General features: G+C 38.2%; 3 protein-coding genes across 8 annotated transcripts in view; 1 reads left to right on the top strand and 2 right to left on the bottom strand.

Moving 5' to 3' along the window:
- Positions 1-225: 225 nt before the first annotated feature.
- LOC123871479 lies at positions 226-6,609 on the bottom strand. The gene is made up of 2 exons (XM_045915326.1): positions 6,575-6,609; positions 226-1,399 (listed from the first exon to the last, which is right to left on the bottom strand). The coding sequence occupies exon 2, from the start codon at positions 1,388-1,390 to the stop codon at positions 461-463; it is 930 nt and encodes a 309-aa protein (XP_045771282.1). The 5' UTR covers positions 1,391-1,399; positions 6,575-6,609; the 3' UTR covers positions 226-460.
- LOC123871476 (IQ and AAA domain-containing protein 1-like) overlaps positions 4,995-13,489 on the bottom strand; it is a 29,639-nt gene continuing 21,144 nt past the window's right edge. For all 5 annotated transcript variants that reach the window (XM_045915318.1, XM_045915319.1, XM_045915320.1 and 2 more), the window contains 2 exons: positions 5,880-5,958; positions 4,995-5,176 (listed from right to left, as the gene is read on the bottom strand). In XM_045915318.1, coding sequence (XP_045771274.1) covers positions 5,036-5,176; positions 5,880-5,958 — 220 coding nt within the window. In that variant the 3' untranslated portion in view covers positions 4,995-5,035. The remainder of the gene's footprint in view (positions 5,177-5,879; positions 5,959-13,489) is intronic.
- On the top strand, positions 7,577-13,285 carry LOC123871474. Of its 2 annotated transcripts, none has more exons than XM_045915314.1 (2): positions 7,577-8,971; positions 11,080-11,242. In XM_045915314.1, the coding sequence occupies exons 1-2, from the start codon at positions 7,860-7,862 to the stop codon at positions 11,102-11,104; spliced, it is 1,137 nt and encodes a 378-aa protein (XP_045771270.1). In that variant the 5' UTR covers positions 7,577-7,859; the 3' UTR covers positions 11,105-11,242. The 2 variants fall into 2 exon arrangements, with proteins under 2 accessions (XP_045771270.1, XP_045771269.1); XM_045915313.1 differs by having other exon boundaries at positions 7,939-7,992; positions 8,805-13,285.

Here is a 13,489-nt window from a genome sequence, read left to right as displayed (position 1 = left end):
AATTATTATTTTTAAAATGAAAATAGTTTCTCACCTCTGTGATGACGCAGCACTACGCGCGCGCGACCGTCGGCCGCAGCCTACAGCTACGTAGCTTCTGAGTTCGTGAACTCGTCACGTGTTATCAAACACCACTCAGCTGTTTACTACACTTTATCGCTTTTTACACTTTTGCAGCACTTTAGCGACCACTAATTTGGTTTAACACTTTTGGAACTTTTAAAATGTTAGTTCATCCAATTTATTAGCTAAGTAAGTAAGATTGAGTAGGTAAGGTAGGTATCCTTCCTCATCGTAAATCACTAATTTATGACAACATCAACTTCACGATTACGGAGATGTTGTTCGATATGTCCGCCTTGTAGCTCTAGGCATTTGCCACACCGTTTAATAATATTTGCACGGACGCGTCGTAAAACTGATGTATCGGACTTTAATTTATTAAATGCTGCGACTATTCTCAAACGCATTTCGGCCTCGGTGTCGCAGGTTTTTTAAAAACGGACTGTTCGACAGTACCCCAGAGAAAAAAATCCAATGGTGTGAGATCAGGTGACCTCGCAGGCCAATTGACTGGTCCACCCCGGCCAATCCACCTTTCGCCGTATTCTGCATTCAAATAATCTCTCACAGGGCGCGAGAAGTGCGGTGGTGCGCCGTCATGTTGAAACCATAAACGGCGCACGAGATTGAGATTTAGTTCGTCAAGTTCCTCGCTCAACTCTTCTCGCAGGAAGCGAAGGTAGTTCCCACCATTCATTGTTTGGGTTAGGAAACAAGGTCCAATTATTTTGTCCCCTATTATTCCCGCCCAAACATTAATCCTCCATCGGTGTTGAAAGTGGCTGGGTTTAGTGGCATGCGGATTAATGACTGACCATACGTGTTCATTGTGAGAGTTAAATACACCTGTTCTAACAAATGAGCACTCATCAGTAAACAGAACATGGCTCAAGAACTCTCTATCCTCTTCAACCTTGTCTAGTACCCATCTGCTGTACACCATTCTAGGCTCATAGTCCGTGGGAAGTAGAGACTGAACTCGACGATAGTGAAACGGGTGCTGGCCATCATCTTTGAGGATCCTCCAAACACGCATGTGGTTCACACCTAATTCGCGTCCCACCGAGCGTGTGCTTCGCGTTGGATCTTCCCCAAACATGTCCAGGATTTGCTCCTCAATGTCACCGTCGTGAATTCTAGGCCTTCCTGCGTCAGCACGATGTTGATCACGGCCATGTACACTGCCAGTGTTGTACATACGTATGTGCAGTCGTTGGAATGCCATCGTCGATGGTAGGGTTACGTTCCTTGGTATTGCAAAGAGCTCTTCATAAAGTCGACGCGCCTCCGCATAATTACAGTTGCATCTCCCGAGACACATCAACATATTAAAATACTCTACATTTGAATAGGACATTTTACGTAAGTAATTTCGCAACGCAATCCGCGCGTACGTCGCGTTCGATCATAGGTAAGCTGCGCGAGCGACTGGAGTCGAGCGCCTGAGCAGCGGGGGCGGCTCTAGCTCCGGCAAGGCGGCGCGCGCCATATTATGACGTATCAAAGGATGCCGCCGCGCCGTCGCGGGCGCGGCGGCATCCTTTGCTACGTCATACGGCACGCTCCGATGTCGTGGTAAATTCAGGTGTTAGAAACATTTTTTTAAAGTGTCCATTTTATTAGATATTTTAACTATGAACAATAACTGACCACTACTTGATATTTTTTAAATATTATTTTCATTAGTGGTACGGCTTTATGATTATGTATACGTACCTACATGGAACAACAGGGTTTTTGATACATATTGTAGATCCTTGCGGAACGCCGTTAGTCACTGGTTTGAGTGTCGAATCTACAGTATGGCCATTAGAATGTCGCAACTGTACAAACTGAGAGCGGTCATTGAGATAACTTGCAAACCATTGCAAGGAATTAGAGTCCAAGCCATAGAACGACAGCTTAGCGAGCAATAAAGCTGTACTGATGGTGTCAAAGGCACGCGAGAAATCTAGTAGTACAAGCAAACTCACTTCACCGGAATCTTGTGATGCTAGTATATTATCGACAACATCAATCAGAGCGGTGGCAGTCCCACAATTTTTTCTGAAACCAGATTGTCGCTCAGGCAGAATATCATGCTTCTCTACGTACGTCAGCTGCTCACAGATTACTTTTTCAAGAATCTTTGATAGGCAGGGAAGAATACTGATAGGACGTAATTCTTTGAGAGTAGTGACATTCGCTTTTTTTGGAATCGGCCTGACTATTGCAGTTTTCCAGGCTTTCGGAAAAACACCCGTTTCAATTGACCGATTTATAATTGCAGTTATAACGCTTAGGGTTGTGGGTAAGGTTAATAAAATCATATCTAATGATATCGCGTCGATCCCAGTAGCGTTCGATCTCAGAGAACTAATGATTTTTCTTACTTCGCCTTCTGTAACACAGTGAAGCTTAAACTTAAAATTGCCAAAAGTATTCGTTTTATAATAAGCAATATCAGTTTCTTTGACATTTTTATGCACTTGTATGTCTAGGAAATGATTATTTATAATGTTTGGATCTTTGAATGTATTTATTATATCCTCATCAGAAGTATTGCTTTTTGGAACAACGTATTTTCTGAGGTTTTTCCATAATTGTTGTGAATCATTAATGTATTTATTTATATAATGATTATGAAAGGCCTCCTTTTCCCTATAGAGAGCGGTATTAACTATATGCTTAAGATCTTTATTATTGGCGTCACTCAGAAAAGCAGGTATTATTTAAATATTTTTATCGAATTATTGGAATGTCCTCTCAAACCAACACAAAAAACATCAGGTTCAATGTGTAGAGGTTATCCGAGAGTTTTAATCTAAAAAAAACTAATGCCAAAATAAATAATTTAATTAGAGCGTGATTGCTATCACAACATCTAATTATCCAGTTCACAATACAAAAACCGAAAATATGCGATATCGCCCCGAATCTCGGAAGGAGACTGAACTAAAACCTTCGAAACACCCGTATTTATGCAAGTTCAATCTTGTTGACCTCCTAGCAAAAGATTGTATGACATCGAATGAGCCAAATATCGATTTTATCAAACTACCTGCATTAGGTAAATTAATAATTTTATATTATTTTTGACAACTCAAATCAATATTTTAAAAATAACCTTACAGTTCGGCCGTCCTGAATTTAACACGTCCTCGTGTTTCTAATCAATCTTGTCATGTCAGTCGCGGGCTTCCCTGCCCTAAGTCAAATCCAAATCATGGGCTATCCTGCCCTCCGTCAAATCATTAAAACCTATCCATGAACTGCCGAACTATCAGTTTTAATATCAAATCAATAATAAATCCAAACGACTAACCTCTCATTCGATGTACACGAAATCTGAATTACTTACTGCAAGTTACTTTCCACTTCACAAAAGACTAAATTCTTTAAAAAAAAAACTAAAAATTTTAATCACCAAATCAAACTCAATAAAAATTTTAATCAAATGTGGGTTGTTTACAAAAAGATACCAAAGCGAAATTAAGACAACGTGAGACACGTCCCGCTTCTGAATTATTGGCGTCACTCAGAAAAGCAGGTATTATTTAAATATTTTTATCGAATTATTGGAATGTCCTCTCAAACCAACACAAAAAACATCAGGTTCAATGTGTAGAGGTTATCCGAGAGTTTTAATCTAAAAAAAACTAATGCCAAAATAAATAATTTAATTAGAGCGTGATTGCTATCACAACATCTAATTATCCAGTTCACAATACAAAAACCGAAAATATGCGATATCGCCCCGAATCTCGGAAGGAGACTGAACTAAAACCTTCGAAACACCCGTATTTATGCAAGTTCAATCTTGTTGACCTCCTAGCAACAGATTGTATGACATCGAATGAGCCAAATATCGATTTTATCAAACTACCTGCATTAGGTAAATTAATAATTTTATATTATTTTTGACAACTCAAATCAATATTTTAAAAATAACCTTAAATTATAATACTTCTTGCTAACTTCACAGCTAGCATCTAGACGTGACTTTGCATGTGCATCATTACGTAATTTCATCATTTGTACAATAGTAGGAGGGTAAATAAATTTTTCTCCTATTTTGATAAGTGACTGACTACCCATATTATAAATGGGGAAGATCAGTACTTGTTTATTTGTCCTTCAATCACACCGCAGTGGGCAACGAATCGACGTGCATTTGTAGGGTTCCGTACCTCAAAAGGAAAAACGGAACCCTTACAGGATCACTTTGTTGTCTGTCTGTCTGTCTGTCTGTCTAGAAACCTATAGGGTACTTCCCGTTGACCTAGAATTATGAAATTTGGCAGGTAGGTAGGTCTTATAGCACAAGTACTGGAATAAATCTGAAAACTCCGAATTTGTGGTCACATCATTTAAAAAAAAATTAAAATGTGTTTTAATTTTCAAAGTAAGATAACTATACCAAGTGGGGTATCATAATATGAAAGGGCTTTTTCTGTACATTCTAAAACAGATTTGTATTTATTTTTATGTATTATAGTTTTTGATTTATCGTACAAAATGTTGGAAAAAATACCCGAGCAACCTCAGTGCGCGAGTCTGACTCGCACTTGGCCGGTTTTTTTTTTGTATGGGTGTAGATAAAAACTTAGGCTACTTTTTATCCCCAAAAATCAGAGTTCCCACGAGATTTTTAAAAACCTAAATCTTATGGATATAGTCGTTGGCATCAGCTAGTACCTATTAAATAAAAAAATATCCTTCTCTGCCACCCCTAATAATTTGCTGTCACGCTGACGAATAACATTATCCAACTTGGACGTTTTTTTGCAAGTCCAACCTTGGAGTTGATGATAATAAATGAAAAATGTTTGCAAGTACTTACCTACTTATTTATTTTTATGACCGTTTAAAATAATTTATATTTATTGCTATTAATAACTACTATGTAGATTAAGTATGTACCTAGGTAAAAAAAATGTGCTAGATTTTTTCATAGTTTTATTTGTGAACCTAAAATTTTTAGTAGGTATTTTCATGCATTTAGTTTCTTCTGCTCATCCTTATATATTTTTTCGTATATGGAAGCCCTGTACTTATTGATCACGTCGTATTCATCCCTTTCTTTACTAAGCGGAGAGTTTGCAATGAAGAAGTCTGTATATTCTTGATATTCCTAAAAAAAGTAAACATATTACTAAATGAGCAAAGAAACAAAGAAAAAAGAGGGGTGTTATAAGTTTGACGTGTGTATCTGTCTGTGGCACCGTAGCTCCTAAACGAATGAACCGATTTTGATTTAGCTTTTTTGTTTGAAAGGTGGGGCTCGATCGAGAGTGTTCTTAGCTATAATCCAAGAAAATCTGTTCAGCCGTTTGAAGATTACCAGCTCTTTTCTAGTTTTCTTATTAAACCGGGTATTACTATCCGACCAATAGGTACATATTGGTATCTAGCCAAATTCTAATAAGGCGACCCACTGGCATGGTAGTGGTAGTGCGTAATGTGTACCTAGGTATTTAATGCACAAACCATTTCAAGATAAAAGCGTGAAATAAAAATTAAATTAAAGATTTTAAAAACCCCCGACAAGAAAACCTCTAAAAAGTAGAAAAAAAATAAGTAAGTATTGGCAATTTTAGTAAAGCGCTCGTTGAGTTGAAGGACCGCTAAAGACAACAGAACCTATTCTTTCCAAAACAGATGGCTTTCAAAGCTGTTTCTGTCACCTTTAGCAGTCCCCGACGCGATTAGCGCGTTACTAATTAGATTTTACTTAAATTGCCAATACTTACTTATTACTTTTTTTTAGTTTTTAGAGGTTTTCGTTTCGGGGGTTTTTTTAAATTTTAATTTAATTTTTATTATTGATAAAATACCTCAGAAGTAATAGCTTCAATTCCCGCTTCAATCAACGACTCGAGAAATTCCAACTGCGAGAGGGGTGTTACATTTAATCTAGAAAAAAATTTTCAAAAGAAAAATAAAACCGACTTCAAAAACCACAATCACTAAAAAGTAAGAAATAACTTTTATTTAGCTACACGTGTAATGTACCTAGGTATGAAGTCGAGCGAGCATATTAAAACAAAATTAGAAATCCAAGAGTGTAGCTCGCTCGCTACGTGAGTGTACCTAGGTACATTACACGTGTAGCTAAATAAAAGTTATTTCTTACTTTTTAGTGATTGTGGTTTTTGAAGTCGGTTTTATTTTTCTTTTGAAAATTTTTTATTTCACAATTTTTAGTGGCCCACTGTACTATAATATGCTATGCCCAGTTAAAACCCTACTGTTTACTAAGCTATTACACTGATCGCGAGCAATTTGCTCCTATCTATTGAGGAGTTCTGTTCTCCATCTCCGAAGATATTCATCAGATCTTCACCAAATTTATATGGGACCATCTGCACAGTATACCCTTTCAAACAAAAAAAAAATTTTCCAAATCGGTCCAGGGGTCTTTGAGTAATCGGGGAACATACATAAAAAAAAAAAAAAGATTCCGACGAATTGAGAACCTCCTCCTTTTTTGGAAGTCGGTTAAAAAGTATACAATGGTATCCATCCATACTATACTAATATTATAAATGCGAAAGTGTGTCTGTCTGTCTGTCTGCTACCTTTTCACGGCCCAACAGTTTAACCGATTCTGACGAAATTTGGTACAGGGTTAGTGTTGTAGTTTTTGAGTTTTTACATGGCAACCCTTTACGTCATTGTCAAATGTCACTTCTTTTTTAATTTTGCACATATTTGTAACCTATTCTGTTTTCCACGCCTTTTATAAAAGTTGATCCTTGTATTTTTTAGAGGTGTAAAAGTAACGAAAACGAGCGTACCCGTATGCATTCGTTACTATAACAATTAGTAGTCGTTACTTTCGTATCGTTACTCGTTACTTTTGATACCACGTAAGATGAACGAATCGAGTCGTATTGCGTACGACAGTATGATGTCGCGGCGTCGCAACATTCGTAATTTGTAGAAAACATACTTAGGTCTACATTACATACAAAGCTGCGTAAGGTGCATTTTCTCACTTTTCCGTATTTTGAACCAGACGTGTGTTTAAGTTATTCTCAATTTAGTCTGATTTAATAAGTGTAGAACTACAAGTGAACTGTTGACGGAATCTACTAAAATATTAAAAAAAATTACCTTGAGCTTGAGCTTATGTTAAATATCTATACTAATAAATAAAATTAGAGTGTCTGTCTACAATTTCAAAATAACTCTCATTATTAAGCTCATATGGTTATTTGAACGATACTATAACAGAATCGTACGTTTTTAAAATTTTAACAATAAACTAAACAAACATCGGTTATTGTAGCGTACGTTTTTAAATTCACCGAATGAGCGCGCCTGCGCGTAAAACATACGGTTAGCAAACATTTCAATACACGTATCTACGGTACTTGCGTGAACCGAAACAGTGTAGGAGCGGCCATACGACGAAAAGTGCGAGTAACGAGATGCATTTGTGAGTAACGTTTCGGTACTCGGTACTAGATGGCGCACCCGTTACTCAGTAACGAATACATACGGTTCGCTACAGCTCTAGTATTTTTGAATGTTATTCATTACACTAGTTGAACCAGTTAATTTCTTATTTTTTACCCCAACATTTTGGTCCTTCAGACAACCGAATAGTTTAATACTAGAATACAATATTTCAAGGATCGAGAGTCGAAGGAATCGCCAAAAGGGATATCGTTTTGTCAAGCAAGTTGCCGCCATCGATGTATAGTTGCCACGCAAGCTGTGACTGTTCTTCAGTGCGGACTGTTCTATAGCTTCAGCCAAGAATCTAGTGATTGTGATATAGTGTATAGGCTTATCGTTCGCTTCCCGGGATGGCCGAGGAAAAGGAGCTAATTAAGAAACGGGCCAGTTATAAAGGACGGTTAACGGCCTTCTCTAATTATCTAAATAGTTTGAACGACTCATTAAGTCAAAGTCAGCTGAATGAGCTGCAGTTACGAGTAGGTAAGATTGAAGCCCTATATCAATTCTATGATGAAATTCAAACCAAGTTGGAATGTTTGGTGGACGACATGTCAGTGCAGTTAGCAGAAAGAAATGAATTTGAAACTTTATATTTCTCTTTAGTTTCAAAGTCACAACAAAAATTAGTCAAACAGTCAAAGGATAGTGACAATTTTAGTAATCATTCTTCGTCAGCCACCAACAATCACAACTTAGTTAAGTTGCCTACTATTCAACTGCCAAAGTTTAGTGGTTCATACGAGAACTGGTTAGAGTTTCATGACACCTTTACAAGCCTCATTCATTGCAATGATAACATAGATAATATAAACAAATTTCACTACTTAAGATCTTGTTTAGAAGGGACTGCAGCCGTCGTCATAAAGTCTATTGACTTCTCCGCTGATAATTACTCTGTAGCCTGGAGCCTACTTTGTCAACGATTTGACAACAAGAGGTTATTAATTCAAAATCATGTTACAGCACTGTTTAATATTGATTCTATTAGTAAAGAGTCGTCTCAATCGTTAAAGCGTCTTGTTGATCAGGTAAATAAAAACCTGCGAGCCTTAGAGTCATTAGGTCAATCTGTAGATAATTGGGATGTACTATTAATACACATATTAACTCACAAGCTAGATACTAAAACTTTTAGAGAATGGGAAGAACATAAAAGTCGGTTGGATAAAGAAATGCCTATTACGTTGAGTTCATTCACGGAATTTATTAAAATACGGGCAGATTTACTTGAAACTTTAGAATTGTCTCGCAATCATCATTTATTAATGAAACATAATACTAACAATCAACAGAAAGTCAAAAGCATGGTGTGCAACACTTCGCCATCAAGGTCCAGCTTAGGCACCACTTCCAGTGACTCGTCTCCATCCAGTTCGCCATCCAAGAAGTGCCCTAAGTGTTTTGGTGATCATTTCTTGAGCAACTGTTCCCAATTTTTGGATCTCAGCGTTGAGCAAAGGTTAGAATTATTGCCAAATTATAAAATATGCTACAATTGCCTTCAGCCAAATCATTTTTCAAATCGGTGTAAGAAAAGTGGGTGCCGTATATGCAAAAGAAAGCATAGCTTTCTTATTCATAGGTCAGAGAGTTCATGCGACAAGCAAGCTCCAGTGAGTACCTCTACGGCTAACTCCACCACACCGGCTTTGCCCACATCCGCTTCCTTGAACGGAGAGTCAGGCACAGGCACTAGTGTTGCCTTATCTACTTGCATTTCGACACGTAATCAAGATGTGCTCTTATCTACTGCTTTAATTAAAGTGTATGATGCACAGAATTGCGCGCATACTGCACGCGCTGTTTTAGACAGTGGGAGCACATCCTGTCTTATGACTAAGAAATTAAGTAGCAAGTTAAACTTACCTCGTACCCAAGTTAATAGATCGGTACATGGAATAAATAATGCTGCGTCTCGTGTCCATGAATGTTGTCGAGTGCCAGTAGAATCATTTAAAGATAATTTTAAAACAAAGATTAATTGTTTTGTGATGCAGTCACTCACTGACTACGTTCCAAGTAGTCATGTTAACATTTCTGAATTAAATATTCCTAGCGACATACAGTTAGCCGATCCTGCCTTCCACACTCCGTCTGAGGTTGATATGATTATAGGCGCTGACCTATTTTGGGATATTTTAGGTTCTCAAAAAATCATCCTTGGTCGTGGCAAGCCGATTTTGTGGGAGACAAGATTTGGATGGGTCGTTGCCGGTCCAGTCAGCTATGTATCAAAATGTTTATTATCCCCTAGTATTCAATGCAATTTTAGTGCAATTAATGGCTCAACTCGTGTTAACGATGACATTGAAACCAATTTAATGCGTTTCTGGCAGCTCGAAGAAGTTGCCCTTAAGTCATCGTACTCAGAGGAAGAGCAAGCATGCGAGGATCATTTTGTTAAAAATACAACTCGATTACCAGACGGTCGATTTTGTGTTAGGTTACCTTTAAAACAATCGGCCAATGTTCTGGGTGATTCCTTGCCGCGCGCTAAGCATTGTCTCCTTTCGTTGGAAAAACGACTCAAGCGGGATACGTTATTTTGTGAACGGTACCGAGACTTTATGTCCGAGTACTTGAAGTTAGGTCACATGTCCGAATGCGATAATCATTTACGCAATCTGGGTTATTTCATACCTCATCACGGTGTCGTGCGCGAAAGCTCTCTGACTACTAAATTGCGCGTGGTTTATAATGCCAGCAGTCCAACTACTAGTAATTTAGCACTTAATAATATTTTAATGGTTGGGCCTACTATTCAGGATGATTTACTATCTATCCTATTGCGCTTTCGATGTCACAAAATTATTTTAGCCGGAGATGTAGAAAAGATGTATCGAAATGTAGTTGTACATCCAGATGACAGACATTTGCAACAGATTATCTGGCGAGATAATCCTTCTGAAACAATTAAATGTTTTCAGTTGAATACCGTTACATACGGTACAGCTAGTGCTCCTTTCCTCGCAACTAGATGCTTAAAACAAATTGGCCTAGACTGTGAAAATAAACAGATTAGCGAGATAATTATTCACGATTTTTACGTGGACGATTTATTAACAGGTGCACAAACTTTGCAAGAGGCTTTAGATATTAAAAATAAAGTAACCAGTGAGTTAGCTTCTGCAGGTATGCCACTCCGGAAGTGGAAATCAAATAATTCACGGTTAATGACCGATGAATCAAAACAATCCTCGGTTGATTTAAACATTGGAGCTCTGGAATGCAGTAAAACTTTAGGTCTATATTGGAATAATTTATTAGATCAATTTTATTTTCAGATTAACTGTAACATTCCAACTGAAGCTACAAAACGGTCTATACTTTCAGTAATTTCACAAATTTTTGATCCGATGGGATTACTGACCCCTTGTACAGTCACAATGAAAATTATGTTACAGAAGCTTTGGCTTCATAAATTATCATGGGATGAGAAGTTGCCCCTTGATTTATATAAGCATTGGGTAGAAACAGCAAAACGTTTACCTATTTTAAACGATCTGAGGATTAACCGTCGCGTTGTCATTGATGATCATGAGTTCATTGATTTACATATTTTTTCAGACGCTTCTCAACTCGCCTATGGTAGTTGCGTGTACGTGCGGAGTGCAAACGATCGCGGTGAAGTTCTCGTTAGTTTGCTGTTAGCCAAAAGCAGAGTGAGTCCTTTGAAGCCCACCACGATACCACGTCTCGAACTTTGCGGAGCGTTGGCTAGTGTTCGCCTGTACGAAAAAGTGACAAAATCGCTGCGAGTTAAAGTACGTAAAACCTTTTTTTGGACCGACTCAATGATTGTTCTAGGCTGGCTGAAAATGTTGCCAATTAAATTACAGCCTTTTGTTAGGAACCGAGTCGCGGAAATTCTGGAAGTTTCGGGTAAAGCTGCCTGGCGTCATGTTCCGACTGATTTAAATCCAGCGGACCTTATATCGCGTGGTTTAGACCCAGCCTTAATGCAGGCTTGTAGCTTGTGGTGGTCCGGTCCTGAGTTTCTAAAACAAGATGAAAATCAGTGGCCATCAAATCCCGAGTATAATAATTCAAAATCACTTCCTGAAACTAAAGAAGTCACGTTACATACAAACGTTGAACCTACTCAAAGTTTGATTGATTTTAGTCGTTTTTCAAATTTTTCACGTTTGAACCGAGCGATTGCATATGCTCTTAAATTCATTAATAAATGTAAAAAACAAACTTGTGATGAATTCTTAACAAGCAGTGACTTACAAAATGCATTAAATTTAATTATTAAAATTTCTCAAATGGAGTCTTTTTCAGAGTATCAATTATTAAAGAATGACAAAAAGCTGCCTAAAAATAGCACTTTAAATAAATTTAACGTCTTTCTAGATGAAAACCAATTGATGCGCGTAGGTGGTCGTTTAGATAATTCAGATTTTTCTTATGATAAGAAACACCCAATCATTCTTCAGTCCTCACATCCTGTTACTAGGTTGTTATTTAAGCACGAGCATAAACGACTTATGCACGCAGGGCCACAACTGTTATTGGCTTCTATTCGCGAAACCTACTGGCCTATTGGTGGTCGCAACTTAGCAAAGCTTTGCTATCGTAATTGCGTTCGGTGTAATCGTATGAGAGGCAAGGTAGTTCCGCCTTTAATGGGAAACCTTCCATCAAAACGGGTACAGGCAGGTGGTTACCCATTTGAAAACGTCGGCATTGACTATGCAGGGCCAATTTTATCGGCTAGTCGTCAAGGCAGAGGCTGTAGACTTGTAAAGGTGTACATTGTGATTTTTGTATGTTTTGCTACGAAAGCAATGCATATTGAATTAGTAGGTGACCTAACTAGTAATAATTTTCTTTCTGCGGCCCGGCGTTTTATGAGTCGCCGTGGAAAATCAAAGAATTGGTATACTGATAATGGCTCTTCATTTATCGGCGCATTTAATGAAATTAGTAAATTTTTAAAAAGTAACTGCAGCTCATTGTCAGAAGACATTGCCAATGAGGGTGTCAATTTTCATTTTCTGGCTCCATATGCTGCTCACCAAGGTGGCCTTTGGGAGGCGGGCGTTAAGTCTGTCAAATTTCACTTACAACGCGTATTGGGTAATTGCCATTTAACGTACGAGGAACTTAATACTGTGTTAGTTCAGATAGAAGCAATCCTCAACTCGCGCCCGCTTACACCGTTATCTACGGAACCTGACGATCTGATGCCGTTGACACCTGGCCACTTCATCATCGGCCGACCTCTTACGTCGTTGCCAGCACCAAACTATGTGAACAGCGCCACATCACAGTTAACAAGGTACCAAAGATTGGAGCAGCTTCGCCAACACTTTTGGGCTCGGTGGAGCAAGGAATATATTGCCGAATTACAAAAGCGAGGAAAATGGCGCACTGGTCAAGGAGCCCTCAAAGTGAACGGCCTTGTATTATTAAAGGATGACCAGTTACCGCCTCTCAAATGGAAATTGGGGCGCATAGTTACCTTATATCCTGGTGCTGATGGCATAAGCAGAGTGGCAGATATCAGAACATCTACTGGGATAGTACGTCGTGCTTTTAGTAAGATATGTCCATTACCAGATGACGAAATGTCCTGTTGAAAACGAGCTTCCAACGCGCGGGGGGATGTTGTAGTTTTTGAGTTTTTACATGGCAACCCTTTACGTCATTGTCAAATGTCACTTCTTTTTTAATTTTGCACATATTTGTAACCTATTCTGTTTTCCACGCCTTTTATAAAAGTTGATCCTTGTATTTTTGAATGTTATTCATTACACTAGTTGAACCAGTTAATTTCTTATTTTTTACCCCAACAGTTAGTTTATATCCCGGCGACGGACATAGGCTACTTTTTATCCCCGAAAATCAAAGAGTTCTCACGAGATTCCCAAAAACCCATCCGCTTAACCGATTTGTATAAAATTTGGTACCGAGGTAGCCCCTGTAATTGACATAGGTAACTTTTTATCCCGGAAAATCAAACAGTTCCCAC

The sequence above is a fragment of the Maniola jurtina genome, chromosome 13 (genome assembly GCF_905333055.1).
Source record: "Maniola jurtina chromosome 13, ilManJurt1.1, whole genome shotgun sequence".
In the NCBI taxonomy this organism is placed as follows: domain Eukaryota; kingdom Metazoa; phylum Arthropoda; class Insecta; order Lepidoptera; family Nymphalidae; genus Maniola; species Maniola jurtina.
The sequence above is the reverse complement of the archived record's forward strand: the minus strand, read 5'-3'. Positions and strand labels throughout refer to the sequence as shown.